At 39.7% G+C, this 13552-nt stretch overlaps 1 protein-coding gene across 1 annotated transcript in view; it reads left to right on the plus strand.

The window, feature by feature from the left end:
• Positions 1-12207, plus strand: part of LOC124699656 (achilleol B synthase-like) — a 29548-nt gene extending 17341 nt beyond the window's left edge. The window contains exons 9-18 of the mRNA XM_047231923.1: positions 2380-2502; positions 2577-2696; positions 2805-2903; positions 4092-4148; positions 4592-4638; positions 4738-4881; positions 4975-5152; positions 7785-7859; positions 7993-8076; positions 12091-12207. Coding sequence (XP_047087879.1) covers positions 2380-2502; positions 2577-2696; positions 2805-2903; positions 4092-4148; positions 4592-4638; positions 4738-4881; positions 4975-5152; positions 7785-7859; positions 7993-8076; positions 12091-12207 — 1044 coding nt within the window. The remainder of the gene's footprint in view (positions 1-2379; positions 2503-2576; positions 2697-2804; positions 2904-4091; positions 4149-4591; positions 4639-4737; positions 4882-4974; positions 5153-7784; positions 7860-7992; positions 8077-12090) is intronic.
• Positions 12208-13552: the final 1345 nt, after the last annotated feature.

The following is a 13552-nucleotide window of genomic DNA, read 5'->3' on the forward strand; positions in this document are numbered from 1 at the left end:
ACATAATCAGCTCCATAAAAAATGAGACATTGAGGGAAAGCTTCAACCTTGCAATAAAGCTTTGAATATCTATCTGCTGGGGAAGAGTCCAATCTGGACAGAGGTATCGCCAACACATCTGGGCAAATGGGCATTGGAAGAACAGGTGATTCCTTGCTTTGAATATCTGTCTGCTGGCTAACTAACACATCTGATCAAAGGCTCGTACGTTTTGAATGAACTCTTTTTCCAGACCTCCAATTCTGAAAGGGCTCATCCTTTTTCATCAAAGTTTGCTTCGAGTAACTTGAACAAAAATCATGTAGATGTTCCTTTAGGACTTAAGAAATCGCTTTTCTTCTTGCATGGATCCAATGCCTCCAAATATAAGTATTCCAAGGAATGTATAGATGGAGCATGTCCTCATGACCCTTAGACCTCTAGTATTCATGTGGCCACCCAATTGAATCCATAAAAAGATCTTTTGCACCATCATATTCTGTTGGACAAGACCCACTGGTAGATGTACCAGAGAATGGCATATGATCACGACCCAGGAGTACCAAGGTCATGATTATAAGCCAAAACCAATCCGCTATGCAATTCCTAGGAGTGTAGGAAGTCCTCAGAAGAGAAGGGAAGGTGAAAAACATGAGGTACGTCATCTAAATCAAACAAGTTAAAGTGAAGTATGCTCCTTCCAACAAGAGGGGCAAGTATGTTTTCCATCCTTGCAAAATAACAGTTGAGAATTGTCTACCTAGACAAGAGAACCAGGGCAACTATCACCCCAAGAATAACGATCTTGTAGTGTCTAGTATCTTTGTGTGGTAACCATGTGATAACATGAACTACTAGCTAAATCTCGACATGTAAGGTGTTCTCAGGAGTGAGAAAAAATAAAAACACAACTTATGCTATTAAAATATTACTTCTAATTAATTCTCCCACACAAAAAAGATTACTTCTAATTAACACATCATCAGTAGTCTACTAGAGGAGGCATGCGAGACATAACCGCTTGGAATAAGTGGAATCATTGAAAGATAGGGCTAGATGGCATTGCTAAAATTAGTTAATGTACATACTATATGAACAAATTATCTAGTGAAAAAGCGCCTAGTACACATATTGTGGGGAGTATATGTCCAAGCGCCTACGTCTCACAGTAGAAGGGCCTTAACCTTTGTCTGGGACTAGCATTCGCAACGCCGTGCCATCTACCAGCATCTGTGTAACCCCATGCTATAGCAAGTTTGGTGCCGTCCGACTTATGTTGCCTCCATCGAACCCTGTCCTCATTGGTTCCCTCACGTTCGAGCCACATGCTTGTGTTAAGACGACCGACAATGTTTCTTGATCGCTTGCACTTGGTTGTACACATATGATGTAGTGTACTCTTGATGTTAATTCGATCGCACTTTGTGCATAACTCATGACAGACAAATGTTGTACTAGCATGTACTCCTGGTAATGGTAACATATGATCAATAGGGTGCCTGGTCAACATGATTTGAATTATAAAAAAAATGAGAGTGGATTTGGTGATCAGGGGGATACGTGAGCATCCGGTTATCACCGTTGGATTTGGTCCACCACCGTTGGATTCTGCTAGACTGCTACTCACTAACGGCCACTAACGGCCACTCACTAACGGCCAATACCTCGTCGTCCTCCACCTCCACCTCGCCGGCCTCCACCTCGCACATCCGCTCCCCGGCCAAGCGCGTCACCGTGCACCTTCCCCGCGTCTCACCATCCTTCCACTCGACGCGCTGGACCGTGTCGATGCGTGTACAGTGCTAACGTCGTTAGACACGTGTCGAGCAGAGAAGGGGTGCTCACGTATCCCCCTGATCACTAGACTTCATCCGTAAAAATAATTGGTACATTTATTGACCTTTTAGTTTAGGATAAATAAATGGATCTGATTATTGGGTATGTACCCAAAATATTGAAGTTTCCAGTCACATTCAAATGTTTTGTAAGATTTATATTAATCTACACATACAATTTTGTTCTTCTAGAAAATACTAAACTGTATCTAATGACAGAAATAGTTTAAGAACAGCCCTTAATTGAGATGGATGGCGCACAAACACGGTAAGCACTCATCCACATACATATTAGGTTATATGTACCCGAAAATAGATAAAAAAACCAAAAATAATGATAAATTTGGAGTTTTGTTCAATTTATTGTAGTGGTTTGCAAAATTATGTTTACTTTTTTTTAGGAAACACTGATGTCTCTACTACAGTCCATTTTTCCAATTGTTCCATGTCGATACTTTCGTGTCATTAATTGGACCGTCTTTTTGCGGACGTAGTGTTTTTCTAAAATACCAATGTATTCAGAGACAAAATTGAGTAAAAGTTAGTTCAACTCTGTTGAAAACAGTTAATGGATGGCTGCCAAAGCTGGGAGACAGCATTCATAATTCAAGCATTTCTTTCAACTGATCTAATTGATGAGTTCAGCCCAACAATTGCAAAGGCTCACGAGTTTATGAAAAAATCACAGGTATGTTGTGCTCTGTATTTATTATGATAATATTTTTTAGTAAAACTAACATGCTCTTTTATTTAACTTTGAAGATCCTTGAAAACCATCCAAATTATGAAAGCTTTTATCGCCATAGATCAAAAGGTTCGTGGACTCTTTCAACCGTAGATGCCGGTTGGTCCGTGTCTGATTGTACTGCAGAAGCTCTTAAGGTTAATTTATGACCTTTGATACAGTAATGTTGCATAAAGTGCAACATAAGCTAACCATAATTTTTCTGGATTACTAAACTCTAAATTACATGATGTTATTTCTTTTAGGCATTGTTGTTGTTGTCAAAGATGTCCCCTGACCTTGTTGGCCACCCAATAGAAGAAGAAAGGTTGTATGATGGCATTGATTGCCTACTTTCTTTCATGGTATGATCCTTTGAACTAAGTAAACTAACATTAGCTTATGTTTCCTAAATTTTTTTGCAACCGTGTTCTATAATAATGAATGTCTGTTTATTAACCGATAATTTTGTACAGAAAACTACTACAGTAATTTCTTCTAGTCTTGTAGGTACATAGTCCTCATCTCCCCCTTCACTTACTACATAATCCAGCTACACTAACCCAGGCCTCTAGCTGCCAACTCTATCTTCCCCATGCACACCAGTGAGCTCTTCGCCTGCTGATACGCCCTTCCGGCAGTGGTGGTAACACACACTGACCCCCCCCCCCCAACCGCAACCGTAACACCAGTCCTATGAGTTCTATGATGGAACACACTAAAGCACCGTCACATCCCACCACCAGCCACAAGGCCCATGGTGGCTCTGCTGCCTCCCCACGAGACAGCTATCGATCACAAGAATCCCTCTAGTGACAAAGTTGGACGAAACCCCGAGCCTCAGTGAACTCACCACAACTACAGTTTCATGTAAAGTTGACAAACCGTAGCACAAACACGAAAAATCAAAACAGAGGGTCAGAAAGTGGATTAATATGGAAACTTCAGTTCACATATGTTTAGCAAATACGTAAAATACAGATAACTGTAACAATTAATAAATGTCAAACAAAGATTTTTTCGAGAAAATGCAAAAGAGCTTTTGTGTTTCATTTCATTGAATAGGTTGAAGGTTTGGCGTTACAAGCCTCCAAGGAGGAAAACAGAAAAGAAAAAAAAAACACATCCATCTATCAGTGGACTTTCCATGCCTGAGGCAGGGCTACTATGAGGCCGTGTGCGCCAGCTCTAGCACATAAGGTTGCTTCATCCTTAATTCTTGTGATGAGGTTTGCGACGGAGGGCTGGGAGCCATCAAACACTCACTTTTTGTGTTGCTTCCAAATCATCCAGGGAGTGAACTAACAAGGAATAAAGAAACTTTTAAATTTTCCTTATAATTGTAATTGAGTTTCTTAAAAAAATTGAATTCGCACCTTGCAATAAAAAGAAATTTTGATTTTTACCAAAACCATTGTTGTTTGATACCTCAAATCTTTGTCCAACGTCATGGTAAAAGAAGGAAAAAAAAACCATTGACTCCTTTACTATGGTGCAAAGGTCATCTTATTGATTGCAGCTTTTTCTTTCCATTTGTTTTTATGGTGGTGAAGAATAAAGATGGTTCCTTTTCTGCATATGAATGCCAAAGAACAAGCTCTTGGTTAGAGGTAAGCAACTATAAATTGTACTTTTATCAACTGAATAAAGATTGGTTACAGATGGTTGTATGTTTCGTCATATATTAGAGGAGAAATAAGGAACATTGCCACATTAAATAATTCTGGCGCAAAGGCCCATATCATAATATTATCAAACAAAATATGGCCATTTACTGCAAAAGAAATTTAAACTTTTGAAATAAGAAAAGAAAAGAGACATTTTTTTTTACCATTTTCCTTGATTACCTCTTACAATATCTTCAGAATGCACTCATAATTTTTCATGGTTATCGATTTTTACATTTTTCCTCCACATGCATGCACACCCTTCTGTGTTTTTCATTTTCCCAACAATATCCTAATAGTGTGGAAATTTTTCTGCCATCCCCTATCCATCGTACACACTATCACTACATATGCATCTAGACTAACTTTAATTTTTTATATCCTAGATTCTCAATCCATGCGAGATTTTTCACAATGTTTTCGTCGATCATCCGTAAGAAATCTAAATACCATCTTACTTTGAAAAGTACAATTACTTATATTTTCCTATTAACTTAAGAGAACTGACTCATGGAACAAAACCAATTGGTAGATCTGTTGAATGCACATCATCGGTGCTTGATTCTCTAGTATTGTTTAAAGGGCTTTATCCACGTTACCGCAGCCAAGAGATAGGACATTGTATAAGAAATGCTTCTATGTTTATTGAGAACAAACAACGGAAAGATGGTTCGTGGTAAGCAACATTAAGTCATCTACTGTATGAAAATTACTTCTAATTACTGACTTCAGAATTAAAATTTTCCATTATGTATCATTTATCTTGCAGGTATGGCACTTGGGGTATTTGTTTTACTTATGGAACCTTTTTTGCGATAAAAGGATTAGTTGCTGCTGGAAGAACTTTTGAAAATTGTTTATCCATCAGGAAAGCATGCAGGTTTCTATTGTCACACCAACAAAGTACCGGTGGATGGGGAGAAAGTCATCTTTCTGTTGAAAATGAGGTGATAAAAAAATTAGTTATTTTAATGTTAGTGACAAAATGTATTCCTTTCTTTTATAATTCCAATCTTGTTCTGCTTGCTTAGGTCTATGTCGCGTTCATCTTTTCTCTCGCCTTCTTGTTTCCACCTTGCTTCCTGGATCAGGAGAAGAGTGAGAAGTATATACATACCAACGCAAAAAAATGGAGTCATGTGTATCATATAATCCATGCGGCCCCACCCTACCCTAAACTGCCGATGTTGCCACTGCACATCCACCCCAGAGGCCCAGACCCTATGGTACGCCTTGTTAGACTGTAAAGGCTTCTTGCTAGGCCCAGGCTGGGTTGTCCAATTAAAAGTGCATGTAGGGCCTATAAACACGGAGGAGTGCCATCAAAACATATAAACGATCTAATGGTACCTATAAACATAATATAGAAAGTTCAGATGTTATAAACGATCAATTAAAAATGCTACGTTGATTAAGTTAACGATCAATTAAAAGTATATCTTGTGTTACGTTGGTTAAGTTAACGATTTAGAAGTACGTGTAGGACCTATAAACCGAGACGGAGGTAATATATGGATAGTAAGGCCAGAATAATGCTATTACGGCTCTGTGTTTATCTTCATCACATTAGGATGTTTTTGATGAACACAGAGGAGTGCTATCAGATATGGAATGTATCTTTGTAAAAAAAATGCTACTCAAAGCCTTCTATTAAGTACATGGCTTCAGTATGAGAACTTTATCTCATATTTAATACACTAAAGCCTTTTATTCAGCAGCGGAAAGATAAATCGCCATAGTAGCCCATCTTAGCCCCCAGGCAAGTCAACAGATTGTCCTCAAAGCCCTTCTTCTTAATCTTCTCCTATCTGAACCAATATCAAACAACATGTACCATGTGTACATTACATAATCAGCTGCCCGGCCCTCTATGAAGGCCTAACCAAACTAAATGGGAAGGCCACTAACTGACCGGCCAAGGGGTTTACTTTGTTGAAATGTACTATTTAAACCATCTTTGTAAAGACATGAGCAGTTTGGCTCAGAAGGGGTTATAGTACTAACATTTTTGAAGCATATAACGGGTATTTATTGTGATGATGCAAACTTGTGCCAATAAACAGACACTATTAACACAAATATGATGTTTGCCGTAGTTGCAATACATGGGAATCCTTGTAATGATTTTTGCATCTTCGAGAACCCTGAAGTGGAATCTCAGACCACAACAGCAATAAACATCATCCAAGGCAGCAATGAGATCCAGCGATGAAGCTACACAAAGAAATCTCCGGCCGATCTGAAAGTCTTTAACCAACTGAACCTTGAGACCCTTGTACTCATCCTCAATGAGTGCCTATTCTCGTTTCCATTCTTACTAGCATGCAACACCTACCCCAAAGGAAGATTACATAGTTGAGCTTGAACATGAAAAGTATCACGTTACTGCATGGCAATATGAAAACAATAATGAAGAAATGGATATGTTACATCGGTTGCAGAATAAAAGACAAATCGCGGTTTGGACGTTGGAACTTAGTCAGACATGAATGCCAATTAATAGCAACTTTAATCATTTGATATGCTACAGGAAAATTATTAGTATGGAGTAAATTGTGTATAGGATCATACTAGTATCATCCTAAAAGTTGAATGAATAGTCTTACTACGCAAGGATGCAAGAATTATTTTTTAAGAAATTACATCACGTTCCAAAAGCATATAGAGCTGAATAAGTACATCAATTCAGTTTTTTGGAATGTAGGATTCCCGATTTCATTTCATAAAAAAATTATGCATTGAGTCAGTTCGAGTCAGCATTCCAAAGCCCTCAAGTTTGTGTGGCGGTGTCCAGCGACGACCCGAGGTGCCATCTGGCGCTGTATTGAGGTGACTTATGTTGCGCCACCACACCTCCGTTGATGTTCTGCAAGTAGAAACCACTCTTACGGTGAATGCATGTCTTCAATGCCACACAGACAGTGTGCCTTGTGCGAAACTGGAATCAAAGGAAGCTGTGTTGAGCTGCGAAAGGGCAACTTCCCGATTTGGAAGAATGGGCCTTGGGGTAAGGGATCTTGCAAGAAGCAAAAGCACAAGAGCTGAGATGAATTATGAATAATTGGCCAGCTGGACCATTTTACAATCCCCGTCAAGATGTGTACAGAGCACTATTCCTTCCTAGTTCTACTTAAAAGTAGTAGTACCTAAATAAGATGAATGAAAAACAACCAATTATAGGATAACTTTAAGTGGAAATATCAAACTTCATTTTTAGGGCTTCAAATCTAGGATAGCTGTTTCTATTCCCTTTGTTTTATTCCAATCTACGAAATTGAAATATAATGTCGCAATAGTAGGCGTAGTGGGTGTGTTTGGGGAGTTTACTGGCTTGTTGTTCGCAGCAATGTTCGGTATCTTGTAAATCTGTTTCTCTTCTTCTATAAAGATCAGGTACGCTATTTTGGCGTACCCTCGAAAAGGAATTGAAATATAATGTATACTGACACTCACAATGCTGATACCTCATACATACAACTAGGAAGGAATTGTTGTAGCAACTGATGTAAGTTTAAGTTGACACCTTGGGTTTGTACGGGAATCTAAATTTATTATATCTTGTACTCAAAACTTTGACAGGGTTATATTGACAGCGGAACTGCTCATGCAGTCAACACTTCTTGGGCGATGTTAGCTTTAATGCATGCTGGACAGGTTTGTTTATTTTTCCTTTGAAATGCATTATTAAGGTGCTGCTTTTACGAAATACTTCCATACAGCATGTTATTATTTTTTACCAATTACACTATCTGATTGAGGAGTTCATTTAAATGGACATGCTCGCCAGTTTGAAATGGACCCAGTACCACTAGATCGTGCCGCAAAGCTACTGATCAACATGCAGCTAGACACCGGCGAGTTTCCCCAGCAGGTACATTGAGAATCTTGTTTACTCTTGTTTTAAAAAAACAATCTTGTTTACTGAAGGCATGCTCTCAATCTAGTTGAGATCCGTTACGAGATTGCAAAAGCATCTCACTACAGGAATGGAGCTATATGCCGAGGGCCGAGAACCCTCGGCGTAGGCTACGCTGAGGGCCACCCTCGGCATAGCTTCTCGGCGTTTAGCTCCCTCGGCAAAGCCACTATCGCCATCGGTGTAGCCCAGCCCTCGGCATATACTTAAAAAAATCGAAAAAAATATTCAAATTTCCTTTTTCCAAAAAAAATCAATTAAAGAAATCGAAAAAAAATATTCTATATGCCGACGGCAAAACCCTCGGCATAGACTTTTAAATTTTTTAAAATTTTAATTTCTTTTGTACAATCTTTTTTTTTCTTTTTTTTACTTGTTTATCTTTCACCCAGTACACTTTTAACTCTAACTACACTTAATCTTAAATCAATCATGGTTAAACTTCCCGATCGGCCACCCATCCTCACACTACTCCAGCCTAAGCACGCTTAACTCCTTGGTTCTATTCGGATGAGCTTCCATTATATAATTGACACCTCTTGCTGATAATAATAGCATATCAACCCTATTAACCTTGAACCGTGATGCACACCTCTTTATTTTTGAATCTCAAACAATTACTTAAGTAGACAACAATGAATATATAAGTAATAATAATATTGAATTCAAATAACAATAAAATGATTTTATTTTTTGGTCTTTTTTCTATTTAATATGGAATAATTAATATCTTTAAATCGGAAAATCAAAATTCCACAAATAATATGTCTAAATCGATCAGAAAAATGAGAGGAATCCAAATATAACATCCATATCATCATTTGAACCTAAAAATTAGAGGAATCCAAATATAACGCCTAATTTGCCATTTGGGCAAAACGCCCCCCTCGGGAGATGCGAATTGGTCGGGCTGGTGCACCGTTCGCCAACACGCTAAACGGAAAATTTTTATCACATAAAGTGATGTGTTGTAGACCTAACAGCATTTTTTGCGGGATTTATTGAGCGACGGAAAGTGTACCCCTAGTTCAAATCCGGTCAGTTTCCAGCGGATTCGGCGGGACACCGCAGGAAGTCGCAGGGATTCTCAGATAGCTAGCGCGTACATATGACATGTGATATATGGTGCGGAGGCGGTGTCCTACCACTACGCGGAGGTCTCGCACAATGCTAAAATGCGACCCATGTAGTTGCTTCACAAAAAAAACCCGTTTTGGCACCCCAAAAATGAAAAAACCATCGCCCATGGGTCGGATTGGAAATCCTCTCCCGGGGCCTTGCTTCCCATCATAGAGACCACACACGTGCCAAATATGGCCTCGTTCCGACAAACTATGCGGTGTCACGGGCCGTTTCCTACTCATTTGCCCTAAAAGCCATAGAACTCCGGACGTGATAGCCCTGTTTGTGAAGGGTTTTCCAAAATAATTTCCGTATCCTAATTCCGACTTTTAGAGTGGTTACTAGGACACATAAAATGATGCCACGCGGCTCCACGGGATTTTCTGACTTTGTTTAAATTTCCATTTGGCCAAAACGGGCCCCCACGGAGATGCGGTATCACCGTACCGGGCGCGCTGGTGCACCCGTTTACCATCACGCTAAACGGAAAACAATTCGCATATACAGTTATATGTCATAGACCTAAAAACATTTTTCCCAGAATTTATTGAGCGACGAAAAGTGTAGCCCTAGTTCAACTCCGGTCACTTTCCAGTGGATTCGGCGAGACACCGCAGGAAGCCGCATGGATTCCCAGATAGCTAGCGCGCACATATGGCATGTGATATGTGGTGTGAAGGCGGTGTCCTACCACTACGCGGAGGTCTCGCACAATACTGAAATGCGCCCCATGTAGCTGCGTCACACAAAAAACCTGTTTTGGCACCCCGAAAATGAAAAAACCATCACCCATGGGTCGGATTGGAATTCCGCTCCCGAGACCTTGCTTCCCATCCCAGGGACCACGCACGTACCAAATATGGTCTCGTTCCGACAAACTATGCGGTGTCACGGGCCGTTTCCTACTCATTTGCCCTAAAAGCCATAGAACTCCGGACTTGATAGCCCTGTTCGTGAAGGGTTTTACAAAATAATTGCCGTATCCCAATTTCATCTTTTGGAGTGGTTACTAGTACACATAAAATGATGCCATGCGGCTCCGCGAGATTTTCTTACTTCGTTTAAATTGCCATCTAGCTAAAACGGGAACCTGAGGACATATAAGAAATTGATTGAATTGTTTCTATGTTAACATGGTACTTTACATGATTCAAATATGCATGATTTTAACATAAAGGGATAGAGGATGTTTTTCTGAAGATTTTGATACCTCATACGCATTTTTCTGACATCATATGAATTAGTTATGATTTTTACAAAATTAGACAAATTTGAAAAATTGCCTACGCCGATGGTGGCCGTCGGCGTAGCCCTGTCTACGCCTAGGGCCAAAGATATGCCGAGGGCTGCCCTCGGCGTAGACCTCGCTACGCCGACGGCCGCGCTACGCCGAACGTCGAAAGGGCAGACTGGTCTGGCCGGGCCATACGCCGACGGCCCCGACTTTTGGTCGTCAGCGTATAGTCTGGCCCTCGGCGTAGCCTCCCATTCCTATAGTGTCTATCTAAAGTTGAGCTATATACTAAAAATGGACTATAATGGTGAAAAGATAGTGTCGGAGGGTAATCTGGCCGCTCATCTTGGTGGGACCAAATTACATTTGTATTTATCAAAGAACTGAGCCATGAGACACCAAAATTAGATCAACCCAAGACACCGAACTCATTGCATGGAAAGTTTAATTGAAAAAACATAATGCATGCTACTGAGTGTGTTTCTTCCATGCCCTCTCTATTCTTCCGCGCAACATACATGCCTCATGTGCCTCCTCGTTTCTCTCATTTTCATGCATGCATACAAGTACAAAAGTATTTTTGGTATACATACTCTATTTTTTTTTTGTTTCTCTATGTATTTTTTTGTTGATATAGACAGTATACATTTATAAATGGATTGTGGCATGCACAAACAAATTTCATATTATTTATTTGTTATTTTAGATTTAGTTGTTAATAAATCAATAAAATAGACAAATTCACACAGCCTATATGCAAATCTAAAATGAAGAGAGAGAACTTTCAGAGCAGGTGCTTGGTGTGCACCCGCATCCAGGCCGTCTATACTGCATCAAGATTCGTGCTAGTTCTTTTTGTTCCACTCTCAAACAACTTCTCTTTTTTGTATCTACACATTTTTTGAACTCTAAAATTTGCAAATAACTTAAACATAATAATTAGAATGTGGAAAAAATATTTTGGATTGGTTATGTCATTATCTATATATATTTTTCAAGCATTTATTTTGAATTTAAAAAAAATATGAAAATTGAAATTGCGAAAAAATATCCAAACTATTTTCCCCCATTCTATTTGTTATTTTTAGTGACTTGCAAAAATATAAAATCAAAATATTATATAATTTGAGAGATATGAAAAACAAAAATCAGAAAAGGTGAATGTGCGCAGAGCACACGTGCTCTATTCAAGTTTTCCCTAAAATGAAACAATAAGTCCTATTCATTTTGAATGAATTCAGTCTGAACAGTTTTTTAACAGCAATATGAAGTAGGTCATTTGTTTGTAGAGGAATTTTTTATAAGATCCGTCCATTTTTTTTATGAACAGATTATATAGGTGGTAGATACATTGCTATTTTTGTTCCACAAAAATAATACCAAATCTATACAGTTCTTGAGAGCATGTTGAAGACGATATTTAGATGCTTCACGAACCAATGCAATGTGTAATATCTATTTTCTACCACCAAAGGATTAATTCCTCAAAGGATCCAAACTTGTAATATCACTGCGCTTTTGGAGCAATGGCCCTATGTTGTTGTCTAAATTGAAAAGGCTCTGATGTTTTAACAAATTAATCATCCATGCTTATGTTTTCCTTTTGATGATAGGAACATATCGGAAGTGCCAGCACCGATCACGTTTTTAACTATGCCAACTATCGCAACTTGTTCCCTGTTTTGGCTCTTGGAGAGTTACGTCGCCGAATGAATGCATATAGAAGTTGATGGGTGCGTAGGGTTACGCGTGATTACTGTACTTCAACAATGCAGATGCCTACGATAATCCTGTAAAATAAAAACCTTTGCTTATGGGAGGGATTTGTTTCTAATAATGCAGTTATTGTTTAAGAGTTTGTTATTATGTCATTATGTGGCATGAAAGAATTGAATATCGTTGATATTGGTTGTATGTGTGTACTCCCTTGGTTAATAATAATAATGTACGATGTTCCATGTTTATAGAAAAATTTGTTTAACGTCTACGGTCTACCACATCAATAACTATGGGATGGAACTATGGTGCATCTAGTGAAGCAAGTTTGGTCTATAGATGTTGGCCATTTTTTCTACAAACTTGATCGAACTGACTCATGATAAAGCTAAAACATCTTACATTTTGAAATGGATGGATTGGCTACTCACTCATTCAGCAAGACTGGGTACACCCACCACCTCGTTAGCACACTACAACATGCATGAATAGGAGAAACGAAGACTAAATCTCTAGTCATGCATTTGATGTCATCTGCAAAGGAGCATGTTCTAGATAGATGTCTAGTAGGAGGATTCACCTTCAGAACAAGTGTCAGACAATCATGTTGCACAACCTTTTTCTCGTATCCCTCCTCTTGAGCCAAGGCTATCGCACATGAAGGGCAAGTGCTTCAGCCACCTCGACCTGGTGAAGTAATGGCAGGTAATGAACTAATGACTGACGACAAGCCAACAAACACTGGCCAACAGGTTGGTATTATTTTGGAAAAACACGCTCCTGCTCTAAACATGCTCCTGCGCCACCGCATGCCGACGGCGATTGCCACTACCACTGCACCCTATCCCTTCCGCGCCATTGATATCTTCCTCTCACCTATCGCCCCCGATGGAGGACCAGGATTTGGGGTTCTTAGTGCGGAGGCTACGGGCGGGAGGGGGGAGAGAGGTGCAGAGACGTGTCGAGGAGGAGATGGTGCAGAGACACATCAAGAAGGAGAGAACGAAGGGTTTATGGCAACAACAAAATCTACAACACAAGATCGTCATCCTACTGGCAAGGCTGGCATTTCCAGAGGAACTAGAGGCCATGTCGGAGCCATGGGGATGGCGCCCGGAGGTGACCGGGGAAACTCTATAGGAGGAAAATCCTTCCAGGCCATGAGTGTGGCATCCTCTTCACGAATCATGAGATGGCAAGTCACATTCGCTAGTACGGTGATGCGCAGAAACTACCATCAAAGATTTATCGATGGAATTTTGATTCCGAGGCATGATTTGAGGAAGGTTGTCGTGGTAGTGGAGACGAGATTTCTGTGGATGGGGAGGCAATTCAGATTGGGCGTTCCTTTGAGTTGTC

The sequence above is a fragment of the Lolium rigidum genome, chromosome 3, assembly GCF_022539505.1.
Source record: "Lolium rigidum isolate FL_2022 chromosome 3, APGP_CSIRO_Lrig_0.1, whole genome shotgun sequence".
NCBI classification, from domain to species: Eukaryota; Viridiplantae; Streptophyta; class Magnoliopsida; order Poales; family Poaceae; genus Lolium; species Lolium rigidum.